At 40.9% G+C, this 19,203-nt stretch overlaps 1 protein-coding gene across 4 annotated transcripts in view; it reads left to right on the forward strand.

Moving 5' to 3' along the window:
• The window catches only part of LOC109423693 (tyrosine-protein kinase Btk), a 471,634-nt gene that overhangs the window by 79,740 nt on the left and 372,691 nt on the right, over window positions 1–19,203 (forward strand). For all 4 annotated transcript variants that reach the window (XM_062850401.1, XM_062850400.1, XM_062850399.1 and 1 more), the window contains 3 exons: window positions 14,375–14,470; window positions 14,568–14,700; window positions 14,766–14,909. In XM_062850401.1, coding sequence (XP_062706385.1) covers window positions 14,375–14,470; window positions 14,568–14,700; window positions 14,766–14,909 — 373 coding nt within the window. The remainder of the gene's footprint in view (window positions 1–14,374; window positions 14,471–14,567; window positions 14,701–14,765; window positions 14,910–19,203) is intronic.

Consider the following 19,203-nt stretch of genomic DNA (forward strand, 5'->3'; position numbering starts at 1 on the left):
TCACTCGCCTACATATGATATGTGAAATAAACGTTAAGAAAGAATTTTTAAATTGTTTATTTCTTATTAAAAAATACACTTCTTCATATATTTTAGGAAATTTTGATAAAATTTCAGGAGATCGTCCCCAAAACTCGCCAATATCTTGAATTTCATCAATCTCACGCAAAAGCTGCATTTAGATGATCGAATGGTATTATATTCAGCTTTTAATTTATGGATAAAAATTGAAATTGGTTGAACAAAACGCAAGATATTTGAATTTTATTAAATTCCATATTTTGAAAAGTTGTAAAACTCGATATTGAGCTGAAACTCAAAAACTGTTCTACTTTAAATTTTGGTTGGGAATTATAATAGAGTATTTTTTACACGCCCATTTCAAAAGTTAGGAGAGGTAAAAATGTTGTGAGTAGATGCAAAACTTGCACGAAATCCAGCGCATGAACAAAATCTGATTCAAATTGAAAACTATCCAGAAAGCAGTAAAAGAAACACAACATCAAAATCCATTTTCATCAATGACTAAGTCCCATCGTGCCATTTTTCTTCCAAGCACAATAAATTTCCATCTTGCATATCATCCGTCATCAACAGCGACAGTTTGTCCCGTTCATACAGAGGCTGCAGAATGCATCGAAAACACCCACTTCATGCCACCGACCGCGTCATGTTCATAGGTTTCATGAACGTTCGTTCGCTATGTAAAATCTTTTCAATTTCTCTTCCCCTCGGAGTCTCGGATAGTCGGATGACGCCGTTGTTAGTGGAGGAGGTATCTCTATATCCTTTCTCGGTGTCAGTCTGGCTGCAAGTGTAACTGGAGCACACTCACCGAACTTGACACCGTCATCATCCTTCTCGCTTACCGGAAACCGGTGAAATTGAACAGATGAATGCTGCAGAATCAGTATGTTGTTCGATGGATGCTGGTGGGTGGTGGTGGAATATGGGTTGCGAAGGCGTAGGAACAAGTTGATTCCATTTGCCAATGCGCCATATTGTGAGGGAAATTCAATTGTATGTATACGTATACGTACCCGTGATTGCAGTTGAGTGCTCTATTGAGATTTGTAACCAAAAATATCAATCTGCGTGGGAAATTGAAATCGATTCTAACCGAGTGGATGGAATTCCAGTATACAGCTATGCTGGAAAGACGCAGAGTACAAGAAGGATTAAGAGGTATTTAAATGATCATCATTTCTCACCATGAATCTTTCAAAGCGATTAGTTTTTCGCGGTCTATCGATCAAATTATGAATGGTTTGTAAAATTTCTAGCTTGTGAAATGTATGTATGGGCCTTTTAATAAGTTTAAAGTGTTATAATGGATTTGATTTGTTGATTATATTGCCTTCATTCTGCATACATATACAAACTGATACTATACCAAACATTCAATTTCACTTCGAAGGAGATTTTCCCATGGGTCTGCAAGCCACGCCGCTAAAAGTAGGACATCCAATCTCAGTCAATCTACATACTCACAATTGAGCTGATGAGAACACAAAGGACACTGTTTTCCCTGTTTGCTTCCTATCTTCGTGTGTCGAACTTTTCAGTCGAAGATCTAATGTCGATGACGACGATAGCGACGATCAGTCACAGGAGGCTAAAGATAAATCAACTCCTCCGTCCTGTACGTATTTATGACGACCCGAAACAAAGCGCGACAACTTAGCCGGTTGAAGCATGTTCCGCTTTCAATGTTTCAGTAGGGCTTCGTCAAGTCTTGGCACTTGTGGGTGCATAGCTTCTCGTATTGTTTCTAAAGGGGGGCAAGGGAGTAAAATGTACTAAAGTGAGTAGAATAAACCACAATAAATCTATTTCCTAACAAATCGTGGATGGAGTTGCGAAGATGAATATATTTAATGGATTTAAGTCATAAAAATAATGTTTGAACAATATACACTAGGGCACTTCAAATCGATGATGAATGTTGCCTGAATGAACTTATTTCGACAATCGAGGAAACATATATTGATCAAATTCTCACTTGCATGCGCATCTTCATGCACGATGGTGTTTTTTTTTTTGTATAGAATGAGAAAATATGCTGATCAGATACCCAAGAGGTGGGTCCTCGGGTTATGTGGGGGTCGACCCCACTAAAACCTTTTTCTCTCTCTTCCTTACCTTCGCAGCACCCCCGAATGACTTCGAGAAGGGGGGCGTACATGAGTGAGTACTCTCTAGTGTTCCACCAGCTATCGCCTTTAGTTGTCCTCTCTCCCCCGGAAAAGTGGGTCCTGGATAGTATTTTAGACTACTCGTTGAACTCAAACTCCTGGATGCGAAGGGGGCCAACTCAACTTGCTGTTGGTCGGCCCACCATTTTTTCTGTAGTTCAAGTACGAAGACCGCGGAAGAAAACAAATGGAATCCAACATGTCCGCCCTCGTACACATCCTTTCAACAATTTTGTCTGCAGTGATATCTCTACCGCATATCTTCTGCATACTCCACCTTTGCTCCACGAAGCGTGGGCATTTGAAGAGCACATGCTCCGCGGTCTCGTCGTAGTCTGCGCATTCTGGACATGCGGAGGACCCTGGATCTCCGATTCTGTAAAGATACCACCTAAAGCACCCATGGTCTGAAAGAAATAGTGTCAAGTGAAAGTTCACCTCGCCATGGGGCCTGCTAGTCCATTTAGACACGCTCGGTGTGAGCCTGTGTGTCCAGACCATCTACCCTTTGTAACGAATGCTTTGGGTACGAGACCAGCAGCAGTTTAAGCGCCACTCACCAAAGTGAGACTGCTGAGGCTGTTAATGGCCCGGCAGAGGCTCTTTCTAGGGCAGGGCAGGTTGGTTTCCCAAGCAGCACACAAGTCACAAAGGAGTGTTGACAGCGCAGTTTTTTGGTTGGACACGAGTCATTTTCAAGTTATTCTGCCTTTGAGTTAGAATAACATGAATGTAGCTCCTGTGCAACCAAAAACCTGCGCTGTCGACACTCCTTTGTGACTTGTGTGCTGCTTGGGTTATTCCCTCAAACACTGATCACCTTAGCTAAGCCCAAGATAGGTTTCAAAGAACACCCAACTGAACTAATCAAATTCAAGAAAATTTTAACCGAAAATCTAAACTTACTCTAAATCAATTCAACCAAGAACGAAAAAGACTAAATGAGACAATTTCGTTAAATAATATAAAGCAACTCAAATCGTTTCATTCGTCAACCTTCGAATCGGCGTTGGCCTACCAATTTCAAATCCTGTTTATTTAAAGTTCACGGTAGGATACAGAGGCCTAACGTTTTCCTAAAGGTGACGTCACCAAATTTCAAGTAGGTACCTAAAGCTAAATGTGGTCTTAAATCTAGGAAAAAAATATATACAAATCAAAGCTCTGACCTTTTCTGTCGGCAAACCTGTTGACTCTTCGTCGAATCGTTCAGCAGTTCAGGAATCCACCGGTGCTTCGATCGAAACCATTCAATGATGATTCTTCGTCCACGTGACCTTTGGGCATGCACATGCAATTCATCTCTCACCAATTAGTTCGAGCTTCCACGGGCAGGCGGCGCTTCAATTCGGTAGCTCACTTCCAATTTGCAGCTGTATGTGTCGCGTATTCCACTACGTGTAGACGAGCTTCAACTACAGGTCGGACTCGATTATCCGGAGACTCGATTATCCGGGATTCGATTATCCGGAATTTTAGACTCGATTATCCGGAGTATTTTTTATTGAGATTTTTTTAATATATTAATGCAGAAATTCAAAATCGTTTAATATTATAATACTGTGCTGATCCGATTTTGGGAGGCCTCGATTGCGTTTTCTCCAGATACTGTCGGTTTTCTGACCTGATTGTGTTAGCTTTTTTTTAAGAAAAAGTATTTTACATTCTGCATAGCAATTTACAATCAATCTTAATATCAGTTGATATATTTTGGAATCATATACAAATTACGTAACAGCCGAGGCGAACCAGTCTAGGGCTGAAAGCCTCGTAAATAAAGCTAATAATAATAATACGTAACAAACACATCTCCCGTTATATTTGAAAAGGGCCAAACAATTTAAAATTTCGTTTCAGCGAAAAAAATGCTAAATTTGCGTCTGTTTTCAAAATATAATTTACATTTGGAAGCATCCAAATAAGATAAATTTCTCTTGGTACAATTGGTATTACTCCAAGAATTCCGTATGGAATCCTTCAGTCCGCCTGGGATTTCTTCAGGAATTTACCTACAATACCACCAGGGTTTCCTCTATAAATTTCCTAAGAATTATTCTTGCGATTCTTGGAAAACAGTTTCCAAGGATTTTTGTAAAGTTTCCTCCGGAATTTAATGTTGGTGGAGCATAAGAAGTCCTTTAGGGAGGAAATCCTTAAAGTACTGCTGGAATTTCTCCAAGGATTATTCCAGGTGCTCCTTTTCCTTGAATTTCTGCAGAAACTCGTGCTTGGATTTCTTCAGAGTTTCTTCTAGATATTCCTCAGGATATTTTAGTGCTTTCTCCAGAAACTTCCAGATACCCGAGCAGGAGAGAATAGGTGTAGAATATTAAACTGAGGTATGCAAAACCTAAAACAATAAATGGTGCGTGTTCTATAATTCAATAATACCTCAAGCAGTCCTCAATACCAAACCAATAACTCGTTGAGGTATCTTTGTCGATGACTCAATACCTTGTCTTGGTATGATATCTAATTCGTTCCTGCTCGGGTATAGACCTTCAGGATGTTGTCCATGGACACCTCTGGGGATTTTTCAAGATATTTTTTACAGAAATCTTCTATTACAGTAATTTTCGGAATGACTCATAAACTTCTTTCAAAATTCTCTTAGGATTCCTCCAGTGATTTTTTCAGAGATTTCTGCAAGGATTCCTCTAGCGAGGCATATCATGCCAACAAAAATTAGAATATAAAATTGTTCCGCTATAAATAGCAAAAGTACATTTCTAATACTACAGCCCTATTCATTACCTTTTTTTCTCGTACATCAAAACTGACAAAAACTAACATAAACCACAACCCTTCACCTTGTCCTTTGATAGAATATAAGAACCTTTTTATGGAGTTCAAAATTCACAAAAAAAAAACGATTTTGTCAGCCTAAAATATTGTTCGTGCAGTTGAAAATCGGAATTTTTGACACGCGAAAATCGATTTTTCTTCTGAATCGTGTGTCGGACGTGTACGTCGGGCACACTATGTCCGACGTTAGATTTTACGTATGAATTTTGAGAAAATTCGATTGTCGGGTGTGGGGAAACTTCGGGTTTCAAACGCAACAATACAATCAAATTCCCACTGTATACAACGCCTATAACTTACGTCACGCTTCACGAGGAGAGGGGAATTCAACATAGTGCGATGACCATGAGACCATGGGTCTCATCAAAATAGTATGACTAGGAAGAAAAGAAAAAAAAAATAAAAAAATGTGTTACGTAATTTATGGACGTTCCCCAATTCAAATTTCTGGCTACGTCACTGCTTCATGCACATAAAATAACAAAAACATAACTATTCCATACGTTTTTAAATTTCAAATTAATATTTTTTTCGTGATTCGATTATCCGGAGAATTCGATTATCCGGAGTGAAATAAAAATCAATACTCCGGATAATCGAGTCCGACATGTACTTGCCAGTAGGTGGCACGCTCGTAAGCTTCCGTACCATGCGTATCGTTCGTGCGATGTTTCTAACTGCGTTCTGGTAAGCACCGGTAACAGGAGGGCTTACCCACGATGCGACAAGCGGCGAGATGGTGAGCTTTCCGATGTTGCGTGGTGTTTGGGAGCTCACGTGAGAGTTGTTAAGGTGCAGGGGTGGTCCACCTCGGTGACGGATACTTCAACACAGGGTTTCTCAACCGAGGACACACTGCACGGCCTAGCATAGGCTCCCGCGTTGACCAGCGCGTAGAACCCACGTGACGTGTGTGGAATGAACCATCATCACCATGCTGGCTGCGACGAGAGTCGATGATGACGATGATGATGACGACGTCTGCGGCGGCGGCGTTCGCTGCTGCTCTCATGGTGGGTTCTCACGGCACTCACTCTCTCGCTGTTGGCGCTGCTGTTCCGTCGGCTCGGGTGAGTGTGTGTACTTCGTGATGATGCTCGAGAATGGTTCCGATCAGGGGGGGAAGATGTACACGAGCGTTCGCGTATGAGTGAGAATTTTTTCGTTAGCAACGGAACAAGTTTACCCGAAGAGACCCGAAGTTGAGCCGAAATTTCTTATAGCAAACCGAGTCGGCTACTGGTGAGTTTTCTGAAAGTGTCGAAACATCACTGAAAAGTAGCAAACATCGACAGTATTTGCTACCAGATCGCATCAGAGGGATACTTGCTAGTAATTGCCCTACAATTTCCTAATTTATTTGCACATTTGAAGAAATTTTTTGTTTTATGGTGCAAAAAGTTTCCATAATAAATTCCAATCGTGAACCGAAAGAACAGAAAAAGAATAAGAAACTCAGAAAGTTCACCGAAAAACGGGAAAATTCACCAGCCGTCGGCCACGCACACGACCATGCTATCTGTATACCCGTCTTACATATATCCTGGGTTCCGATGCAATGGTTGGAGTTGGGTTGCGCAGCTTAGGATGCTGCTGCCCTCGTTGGGAGCGTATATTCGCGAACACTAATTCCCCATAAGATTTTCATCTTACCTTTGTACAAAAAGAAATTAGTTCACACCACGGGTGAGATTGAGGTACAAAATGGCTTCCCTAGCATGAAAAACTATCTGAGAAAATTGAGCACAATTATTAGAAGGTTTTACACCACTTGATCACTTGATTTTCACCTGCACAATTATTTTCAACTTTCAAACTGGTTTTTCATTTTTTTGGCATAATTCATACATAAAACTTTTGATTTCGTTTTGAGCTAAATCTTTGAAACTTTGTTCAAAATTCGTGAACTTTACGTACACCGATTTAGATACGTTGACGAACCGCACGAGAATGAAAATGTCCGACGAATATTTAGTTTTTATAAATCCCTCCCAAATGCGTACCTATTTTATTGTGAACGCAATTTGATAGCACCCCATCTCATTTCATCTTTATCATTTTCATTTTCTCCGATCTCGTTCTACCTTTGCTTTGTATACTTCTATACAAAAAAGGTAGCTGAGATTTTGCTATTCGTTGGAGTTAGATCAGCTAGGTTTTATTTAAACTTCTCTTTTGGTCAGCTGAATGAGATCTATGGAGTAACTCACACGAACTCACGAGACATGCTATGTCGACTTTCCGAATTAAAAAAGCTTCAGATGTCTCATTCAAATGGAGAGATGGCGCCATGTTGCAAAGGTCTAAATTTAAAGAAGCTTTGTACACTGTTAATTCAATTGTTACACCTTGCTGGAGAAATCCCATTATCTCTGCCACATAAACATAGACGATGTTAGGGGGATCTGTCCCGCGATTCTTATGCCGCGTCGCCCGAAGCACTCTTCGTCCTCTGTAACCACTAGTTTTTTTTTTTGTTTATATTAACGTGTATTTTAACTTAAATGCTAATTCTACACTTTGTAACCACTAGTGGCTATGGCCATCATGCCCGCGTCCTTTGAGACCACGCGATATGCGCTGACCAGCCTAAGGCACATCAGCCTGTGGGTATTCTGGAGTCGCTTCACGTTTCGGTTGACCACTAGCGCACTCGATCATGCAGTGGCTTGATACCGTAGTGTGGAGACCGCTACTGTTTCGAGCAGCTTACGCTTACTCGAGACTATTGCCGAGCTATTTGACATTATCTTTGACAATGTCATTATCACCATGCTAGCTATTTTGCAGGTATATTCCACGTGGCTTTCGAATTTCAGCTTATCGTCGATCATGACCCCCAATTGCTTCAGTGAGCGTGTACCTGTCTATGGTGACCACTGCCTGTTGTTCAGACTTGCGGTTGTTTCCCACCACCACCAACGTTTTGTGGTGCGCGAGTGCCAACGGTCTCGACCTCATCGAGTCCTCCACTATGCCAATTGCGTGCGTGAATGTCAGTTCCAGTTTCTCCAGTATCGACTCGTCATATACTACGGGGGTATAATATCATCGGCAAAGCCGATCAATTTTACGCCTGCTGGAAGTTTGGGCCTCAATTCAATACGTCATCATACGCCGCCTTCTATAGTACCGCGCCCAGGATGGAGCTCCCCGCGGTGATGTTGTAGCTCCTCTCGCCTTCCTCGGTGTCATAGATTAGCACCCTATTCTGGAAGTAGCTCTCCAGTATCCGGCATAGGCTAACCGGGACTCCTAGGTGGTGTTCGGTATAGTCAATGGCAGGCCAGCTGACGTTGTTGAACGCATTCATCACGTCCAGCGTGACGACCGCGCAACAGCGGATTCTGTTAGAGCGCTGACTCAGACGTTTTTGTTATAGCCCTTATAGCGTCTACCGTCGTTCGACCTTTCCGGAAGCCGAACTGGTTATCGTTGAGCCCACAGTCATCTGGTTTCTCGGTATAGATCATCAGGCTAGACAGAATGATCCGTACCAACAATTTCCCGGCGGTGTCCAGAAGGCAGATAGGTGTGTATGCCGACGGTTCGCCAGGTGGCTTCCCGGGTTTGGGCAGTAGAATCTTTGTCTTGGCACGTCTGCATAGCCATTTTGAGCATGTCAGAGATAGCCTCGATGTTCGCCTTGATGGCTACCGTCCGGACCTGGAGCCTTGTTTAACTTAAGGCGAAACTGGAAGCATTTCCTCATTTTTTGGTTTTTGATTTTTTATTAAATAACGCAGCAATATTTTCAAAATCGGTTTTCGTGCACATGTAGAGCATGGGTCAGGGTCAGGGTATCTTCTGATTTTTTACGCGGTAGAAAATGTTTTTCGTTTTTGTAGAAACCATTTTTGAACAAAATTTCACTAACAAATGGTTTCTGCTAAAACGAAAACATTTTCTACCGCGTAAAAAAAAATCAGAAGATACCCTGATCCATACTCTACATGTGCACGAAAACCGATTTTAAAAATATTGCTTCGTTATGTAATAAAAAAAATCAAAAACTAAAAAAATGAGGAAATGCTTCCAGTTTCTCCTTAAGCGACTACGCTCGTCGATCGTCACCAGGGCGACCTCGCTTTGGCCGGTTTAGCCATAGGGGACGATCTTTCCACGATCTTCTGCAGCATTTCAGTGTGAGCGTTGTGGGGGTGCTGACGCGCCCTTTGTCACCCTGTAGGCCTCACTTCGCTCCGTTCTACTCTCATCGGTGCGAACTCTTTGTTTGTCCACTCTGATCATAGAGCTCGAACCCTTTCTCAGAAATAAAATTTAATAAATTAGAGGAAAAGTTAAAAGAATAACACTTGGACAACTAGTAGGGACGATTGGCAAACAATTATTTAAATGAAAATAATTAAATATCCATAAAAATATAATATAGCTGGGTCCATGCAAATAACTTAATTTAATGCGAATAACCAGCTAGGAGGCAAAAGGCGGCAAACGGTTAATTCAAAACACACTTAGGATTTATATACAGTACCCCCCTCAAACACGACACTCACAATAACACAACGCTGGCGAATTTTGGTAGCAGCCCTGGCGACCGCATATCGGGCTAGCTACGGGGCCATGGAGCCCCGAAAAAAGACCTTTTCACCGGTTCTTGGGAGGCCAACGATCCACCGCTCGTTCACTTGGATTGTGACCAGAGAACCATCCTCATCTCATACTCAAGTTCTGCAAAGTTTTTAATACAAAGTGCGGTGCCATAGCCTAGAATTTGGGCATTATTTTTGAGTGGTTTAGCGTCAACTTTTCCCATTGTCAAGTGTATTTATCCTGCCCAGCGGCACAGTAAAGTCCCTGCGATAAGGACTAACGAAGATCGATCGGTACCACCGGTCAGTTTACTCCCAGGACTCCGTGGAAAGCAATACAAGTTGTGAGGGCTTGGCAAGATACCCGCCGTCGAAGTCGGAGGCCAGGCCACCGGCGGCTGAAGCACAGAAAATCCCAAGCCGTTTAAATGACGACTAGATCGCTTAAGCGGGATCCAACGAAACGGAACCTCCCCCCCCCCCCTTCCTCTTTTTACGGGAACCGGAGGACAGTAGGACAGTAGGCGATTCGGCATAGAGGGACCCTTCTACCGTGCAGCAGCCGGCTTCGTGAGGACCGAAAGGAGCGAGTCGGCTTCACGGACCCCAGTGATCCAGCAGGCCACGTGCAGATCGCGTGGCTACGATCCGCTACCCCAGGACTCCATCAGCCAGCTTCCAGCGACGGGCCCAACACTGACACCCACAAAAAATTGTAAGTAGAGTGTACTGGTAGGAATTCAGATAGGGCAGCTAGGGACGATAGGGCCTTTTTCAATAAACCGCCGTAAAAAGTCATTATTTCTTCTTTTGATTTTTCCTCCTTTGCTCGAAATTGCCTCGGCGTGGATGAGCCGATCCTGGGAATTGGGTAAGGGTTTTATGGACAGGGGGCGTAACAGAGACGAGTTACACCTACTAGAAAGAATGCGTGGAGTTTATGCAAGCAGAGAGGCCAGCCGAGGGTTGGCACAAGCCCTTAGGGAGCGTCCATAACGTAGCATTTTAGGGGGATGGGGAGTAAAAAAATCGGCCAAAAATGTTACGTCGTTTATGGACGCTACCTTATGAGACTGAGCCGGATCAGCGCTAATCAAGAGTTTTTATCTGAACTTACTTCCACGCAGTTAGTTGCTTAAGCTGGGTCTTATAGGTCAGGAACGTTCTCTAAGCCCACGTCACGGTTTCATGGGACGGAAAACAGCGCTGTTTCAAGTCAGTGTCACCCGACCTTACTAAGGGGATAAAAACCGTCGCTACCAGCGTAGTTACCTAAGCGTGTACCATCTCAGTTATCAATTACAAGGCATGACCAGTATACCGTAATTAGGAACTTACTGGCGTCGTTCCTGATGTGCCCGTAAAACTCCTAGCAGGGCTGTGATATTTTGGAAGTGGTGCCGTATCGCTTGTACAGAGTTGCTTCCGGATGTTTTGAATTTCTAAAGAGGCCCAGCAGAACCCACTGCTGCCCCCCCCCCGCCACGTCTAGGCTTACTCCGCTTGAGCAATCCGTATGCCCCAGTGCTCGGTCACCTCCCGGTGCCAAAGGTGGAAAGTCCACACTGGTGTGTGGATATGGTTTGTTTATCAAATAATCCTAGGCTCCCACCTGACTTGCAGAAGGGGGGGTTCATCAAGGCTCTGGACTTTTGTCCCTGCTGCCCCGTTGACTGTTGGATCTGATCTATGTTAGGGAATTCGGCTTATCAGTCCTTGATGCTCTAGAACGAAAACGGGACGAATCATAATCATTTTCGTGCTAGAGATTCAAGGACTGATATGCCGAATTTCCGAGCCTAGAACAGTAATATTTAAATATGTACTTAGATTATTTACTGTTGTATCATTTAGAGAACGAGCCTTCCAAAATTGAAACGTTCAACCATTACCAAAAGGTAATCCATTAACAATTTTATTTGCAAATTTAACTATGGCTAAAAGCTTGAAATCTGAACATTGCTTCAACCGTTTGTTGCAACTCTCCATATAGAAAGCCAAAATCGAAAGCGGAGATAGGTACTGCCTGAATCATGTGCATTTTTTAATAGTTCTGCTTGATGATAGATAGAGTTTCAATCTTGCTTGCCAGCATACTTACGTAGTTAGCACAAATCTGATGACTGTTACGGGTATGAATATTTGTTACATTAAGAAGACAGAATAATTGTTTAATGTGTTCAAAGTTTAATATTTGTGCGTTCTTCGTGTTACATGTTGCATTTTAACTTGTAAATAATTAACATTTATAGGGTTCTGACAGAAAAGAGGCCCATGAAGTGCAATCCCATTTCGATTGCCAATATTCAGGCCATTTCGGGTCGCGATTGAGTACTAGAGGCGTATACCTTTCCCTGACAAATGCCGTTTTTCTTTTTGAACCTGGGTTGGAACTGAATTGGCGGAAAATGTGTAAACAAACAACGTCAAACAAACTTTAGTACAAGCGAAACCGAAATCGGGTTGGGGTTGAAACTGTGATCTGATCCAGTTCCAACCCAGGTTGGAACTGGATAATAAAGAAAAACGGCAAAAGACTTCAAGTCATAGAACTCTAGTGATGAAACCCGAAATGGGGGCCCGATTAGGATTAGTTTTCCTAGACAAAATCAAGCTATGAACACAGTAACAACTACTGTGAACTAAAAGGCATACTGCCAACTAAAATACAATTCCAGGATGACTATTGGACCCATACCAATAAATGAAACCTCTTCATCCTGTGATCGGAAGAAGTTATCCATCTGGATAACAGGGTACATATATGTTTTGTGTCGTGTTGCGTCGATTTGTGATGTCTGTATATTGTGCATTTGTAATGTTCTCTGTGTATCGTCTTGTGTTAATCCTTTGTAATAATTGATTTCTTTTGTTTTTGTAACATGACATCATCGGCATTCCACAGTGTGGCAATTTGTTCAGTTGCTTCAAAATCTCAAATTAGAACTACTCCTATGACTATGTGCGATTCACTCCACTCTCCCCTCCCGATTTCATTCGATAAAACTAGAACACAACCTCTTCGGTCAAGCAACAATAAATCGAGCCGAGCAGCGGAGGATGATTTATATGGGACTACAAATCTCGCGCGATTCAACAATGTAGGTTCGTAACACATAATAGGACACTCCTTTCCTATACGAGGAAGAGCCCAGATGATTTGGAGGGAGTTCTTGAGTCGGACGGAGGTAATGTGACAGCAACCACCGAATGCCATCCTACCACCGCGCGCGCGCCCGTCAGGAATGCTACAATAATTCTTTTAGATTGAATGAATGGCATGTGAAAAGAGAAAGAAACCAACCCAGAGAAAGGTTTAGCGTCGTCGTCAGCTATGAAGTCCCCGACCGTCGACGAGCCTTCCGTCTCCTGGGAGTTGAAGCAGCGGACGGAGGGCTTTGTTCGATGGGATAAATATTTTTTTCTTCTGAATGTGAATAGGAAACTTTAGGGCTATTGTTGGACCGTACGGGTACAGCTCAATTTACAAACATTTGTGCGCGTCACTTTTCAAACATTCCGAAAGAAATTCGAGGTCCGGGTGAAGAGAGTTATTTGTGACGAATCGTGTTTGGGTATGTTAATGCATGGATTGTTGGAAAAGTTTCCGACAATAGTGGTTTGAAGATGGGTTGAGAAGAGAGATTTGTTACAGCGTATTGTTATTGTCGTATCTTTAGTTTGGGATTTTCTGAAACTTTTTTAATCTCCTTTCTGGTAGATGGATTAGTCTCAATCCATTTTTCAATTGAGTTGTTTGTCTTATTGTTTAATATCATAAAAATGTATACTAAATAGAAATAATAATAATAACAATCCAGTTTATTAGTATTTATTCAAAAAAAGAAAAAAAAATGTTACAAAATAAGCTTTAACTGGCAAACTGACCACAAATATCGAAGTCGCACAATAGTTACAGGAACTAGAAGGAAGACCCTCACACTTTTCACTGACTTAACCTAAGCTTTGAGCATAACTGCCAGATTTTTTTTCACTTTACCTAACCGTGCATTTCAATGGACATCAGGGGAGTTTCAGGGATGTTCTAGGGATGTTGTATAAGGCTTCTAGAACGTTGAAACCCCTTTCAATGGTGTTGCAGGGATGTTCCAGAAGGATTCAGAGAGTTAAGGGGGTCCGAGGGATATTTCTGGGCGTTCCATGGATGTTACAGGGGTTTTCAAAGGGTTTCAGGGTGTCAGAGGGTTCCATGGTTTCCAGTAGTATGCCAAGGGCTTCCAAATGCGTTTCAGGGTATTTAGGAAGTTCCAGAAGGGTTCTAGAGATTACAAAGGGCTTTCAGGGTGTCCCTGGGGCGTTCCAGGAGTGTTTCGGTGAGTTTTAGGGCGTTCCATGGGGCTTAAGGGCGTTTCATGGGGTCTCAGAAGCGTTCCAGAGGTATTTTCATGGGGTTTCAGAGGCGGGTGTTCTATGGGGCTTCAGGGTGGTTCAGGAGTGTTTTAGGGATTTTCAAGTGGTTTCAGGGACGGCTTCAAGAGTTCAAAACGTTGCTTCACCAAACCTACCAAGGGATAGACTTTCCTAATTATGTATATCGCATGTTTTTTTTTATCTTATTTCTCTAACTTGCATCATAAGCTGCTCTATTTTGCACAATATGCCTTACTTCAAACTAACGCTATCAAAAGCTTGTTACGCACATCTAGAGTTATACACACGCACACTACATTAGACACATTCGCACATGCCTATCATTTCACGCTTATATCATTTGCTTCCCAAAAAATATCATTGCAATTAAATCACACGATTTTATCATTTCTAAAAACATCTTTCTATTCACTTTTTTGTCCCCAACAGAAACGTCGCGAACGCGGTCGCATCAGTGTTCGAGGGGTGCGTTTAGTGGAACCAGCGATACTACACGGCGAGGGTGGTGATACCGCAGCGCCTGAGGTTAGTCATAAACGGACGAGAACGGATTACTACAATCCGACAAAGGTCTAGATCGAATGCTACTTTTTTGTTTGTTTTTCTCCGTCGCATATTTCAGGGCTACCCCTTCCAGGTGGGATACTGTGAAAGTGACGGCATTTATCCGGGTACTACGCTACCCCAGTACACGTTGTACCTGGTGGCCGACAGTGAGAAGGACCGCACCGACTGGATTGTGTCCATTCGAAGAGGTGGGTGTTGGCGACGATGACTAAAACAGGAAGACAAAAAATGACCCAAAATCCGTTCGTTTCAGTTTGCGAGGAGTACAGCCCGAAATCGTTCCGGTACCATCCGAGCCTGTGGCAGGGTCGTAAGTGGTCCTGCTGCAAAAGTCTGAACCGGCGGGCGCTTGGCTGTCAGGTGGCGACGCTATGGCCCGAGTACAACAATAATCCAAGTAAGTGGGAGTCAGAGAGCTTAAACGGCCAGCCGGCTACCTCTACATAGCTGCGGAGCGAATGCCGGTCGGTCGGCCCGAAGATATTTGCTTATCGGCGGCGTTATAGATCGTTTTTTTTTGTTTTTCGACGGCGGTGGCGTTAGCTACGGTTATTAGTTTGGCACATGACTTCCGAATAAGGTAATCGATAAAATACTACAACAGTGGTCTTCAAACTGTCTGACCTTGCAGATCATTGTAATGCTTTCAATCATCGTTACACCTTTCATGATTTAATTAAATTTATTTTGAACCGATCTCATTGGTGTTGAAACACAAATCAAAAATTCTATATTTGCTCACTTATCAAAAGCTTGGAGTCACCCAATTAAAATCATGGTAATTTTCTTCAGTTTACGCCCAGCTTAGCTTTGCTTAACTTAGACTGACCGTACTTGTCAATGATTGTTCCTCCGTGATTAATCTGAACTGGTATGCATTATACTGAGATCCAACTGAATAAGGAGCTGAGACACTCCACTTGTTCTCAAAGGTCAATTTAAGCAGCTCATACATTTTTGGATCAATACCGGCTCCAGCCAAGTTCTTACAGTCAGGTGGGAAGGGGAATGATTGTTAGACTGTGATAGTTGTTGCTACTATAGGCCAAGAACACTCTGAGTTCTCACAACCAGCACGGATGGAGTACATATTTGTCAATAGGGTAGGATGTGCGATCTGGGAGTCACCTTTGGTCGGTGATGCCATCCATGGATAGGGGATATATTTAGATGATTTAGGGAAGGTTACTCTGAAGGAGAAGTGGCGCAGTACGCTTGGTTGCATAACGGCTTTTCAACCCGTTTTTGTTCTACTGATGGCTATGGACTTATAAAAACACATGAGTTGTATATGCAGAGAAGCGAAAGAGAGAAAGCAGATTGAAAGATACAAAGTAGGAGGTAAGGGACCTTCTGCATACGAATCAGGAGTGGTTACCACTAGACCATTAAGCACGTCATAAATGTTCTCCAATTGACGTCCAGTTTCAGAAGTCTAGATAAGTTGAAAAAATACTGTGCAGATTTTTCGAATCCTCTAAGCGGAAAAACCTCTTCGACGGAGTGAAATTAGTTTTTGTATCTTTGAATTCCGTCCTCTATGGCTCATCCTCTGACAGATATGTTGGTGCGTTCGTTTCATCTTATTTTCATCTAAGTAAAACTAGCATGTGGAAAAAACGCCTTCAATATTTTCGCCTATTTGGCCGTTACAAATATTTATTTCACTTTTTGTCCCACCACTCTTCGGCTGGTCGAGGGGGAGGGGGATAAAAAAATAAATCGAAAGCGTTTAATCAGAAGAATATATAGAACTCATCGGATTTGTTAAAGAATTTTTGGAAAAACCCGGTATTTTGATAAATATTTTTAATCTGCCCCTCAATCTGCCAAATCCAGCCAAAAAAATTTGAAGGGGAAGAGACAAGAAGTCAAAACTAATTTTGTATCAGGCCTATTGAAAAGTTCGTTACTTGAAGTGACGATCAGCATTTTCTCGTTATTCTTGTTACAGATTTTAACTTTTATTTTACATTTGGCTTACTATTCCGAAGAATTTCATCCTGTTCTGTGACTTATCTGGTAAAAGCGCTAGTATACCAAAATCAATTTGCTACCTGTTATTATACTATTGAACCATTTTCCAAGTTTCGTTAGCCTGATTTAAGCTTAATTTTATCGTGGATTTTTTTTTTCAGAAGAACTGAAATAAAAAGAGATAGAGTATCTTGAACATTTTCAACTATTTTCCGATACACTGCTTAATAACGAATTTAAACATTTTTAAGATAGGATAAGTTAAAGGATGCAATCGAATGCCTTTTCACGTTGTCTTGATGTTTGAAAAAAAAAATCGATTTTTCTATAAATTACTTTTCAAAATCATTAAAAAAAACCTCTTTTATGGTTCCAAGAATTGCTACAAATAGATGAGAATTGCTCTGAAATACTCGAAGCAGTTTTGGCAAGAGCTCCACTTTAAAAAAAATAATTTATGCAAATATTTCCACAGGAATCATGCAACATGTTCATTAGAATTTCTCTGGTAATTATTTTAACAGATTGCTACAGGGTGCGGCAGGAAAAAATGCGATAACTTCAAGGCACTATTGCACGCTAAATATGGGATATATATGACTATTTTTTCATGACAGTGTATCAGTCAATGTCTATATTCTAGCACTGCAAAATAAAAATGAACATATTTGATGTTTAACAAGTGATAATGTGAGCCCAATAAGCGGGTGTCAATAAACTGCGCGCCCAATGGTCATTAAACAAAATGACTATAACAGTAAAAAATAGCTTAAATTCGATGAACAACCAGACAACACTGATCCAGACCATGTAGTTTCACATACTAGATGAAATAAGTACTTATAATTGATGATACATGACTGTTTCAGAAATTATAAATACACTAACGAATGACTGCCATTTCAATTTGAGCACAATATCCAGATAAGTTCCTTCAAGCTCTTAAAGTAAACATTCTAACAAAGCAAATAATACCAACTTTGTAGATGTTTCTTGTAAAAGTTAAAAAATAGGGGGCTCGGAAAACAAGATGATTTAAATTTGAAATTGCACAAAGTGGTAAAAAAAATATAGCATAGTAAAAAAGGAAAAAATCTCACAAATAAAATATTCAAGTTCCAAACACAATGACAGTTACTGTGTCGATAAAAAAAGATATTTCTCGATTGGTAAAAGTAATTTTCACTGGAATATTTGATCAAAAACCTTCATTACGGACCTTACCAATGCAAAAATTTGTGTTTCAAATTTCTCATCAACACAGGTAGCGACAAACGTTAAGCAAACGAATGTCTTTATTACTGGTTACTGCATTCTTTTTTATGGAATGACAAACTATGCCATTTGGAGGATCGACTGAGCTGAAAAAATAAATTTATTTCAATCAAATGTGTTCAGAATATCTAAGAAATTGTGTGATAGTTCTTATATTCCGTAGAAACCCTCAAAAAATAAGAAACTTGTTGTCAGAAAAATGTTGTGGAAATGCCTTCATCGATTTTTCCCAGGTTTTGATGAAGGCATTTGTTAAGCAACTTGTTAAGAAAGCGAATATGATAAAAGTTAGATAATTTTAGGCATTAAGTGATAAATAATGTTGAATTAATTAAAAAACACGTTTGTGCAAAATCAAATTTGGAGAATGAAGTAAATTGTTCGATGACTCGACTGTTATTCAAAATATCTTGAAAATTGAAAGGAAATACAAAAATCAAGAGTACAATATGCTATATTCTGAAGAAAGATGGTAGAAATCATCAAAACGGTTCGTTTCATTGAATAAACAAAGTGTATTTATAATTTCTGAAACAGTCTATATTGTAGAGAAAATTCAAAATTTAGTTTTATCAGATAATTCAGCGACCTGTGTACTTTTCTGCGGTTTGAAAATTCTGATTGTCTGCAGCTTCAGGCGCCGCCCTGTAAAGGTTAGTGTCCAAAATGGGAAAATTTTTAATTAACTTTTCAGAAAACTAGTCTATTGAAGATCATGGAACGTTGAAACATAGATTGGCTAACGTCAAATGGACGAAAACGAGGTTTGAAGTTGAAAAACACTTTCGTATTTTTTCCTGCCGCATACTGTATGGAAATTTATACAGACATTGTTCTTATAATTTTAATTTAGGGTTGTATCCTGAAACACATTCTTTCAGTAATCTCTGTAGAACTGTTGTTAGTTTCTTTAGCAGAGAATAGCTGACTTCATTCATCCAGAGAAGCCTTTTCGAAATGTGTTTATCCGGGATTTGGATACTTTTACAGAGATTCTTCAAGTTGTACTGTCAGTTATATTGCCAGGTTTTCTATCATCAATTTGTCTAGAGATTACTTAAGAAATTCACCTTATACATGCTTCGAAGAAATATCAGCAGATTCCCAGAAAATTTTTGAATCATTACATGAGGAGTTTATTCAGAAATTATTTTTGAGACATTTTTATAATATGTTCAAGAAATTTTCAGTGATATCTGTACAAATTCATGCATTTATCTAGGAATTTTCTCAGAAACTCCTTTAAAAAGCAAGCAGTTCCTCCAAATTTTTAATAAGGGATTCGTAGGATATAGGAAATAAAAATCCTCCAGAGGTTTCTACAGAGATTCCTCCGAACATTCACCAAGGGATTCATGCTGGAGCTCTAGCTGGAGCTCTTGTAGAAGTTCAGGAGTTTCTACTAGACTTTTTCTGGACATCCAAGGAATTGCACCTTT

The sequence above is a fragment of the Aedes albopictus genome, chromosome 2, assembly GCF_035046485.1.
Source record: "Aedes albopictus strain Foshan chromosome 2, AalbF5, whole genome shotgun sequence".
Classification (NCBI taxonomy): Eukaryota; Metazoa; Arthropoda; class Insecta; order Diptera; family Culicidae; genus Aedes; species Aedes albopictus.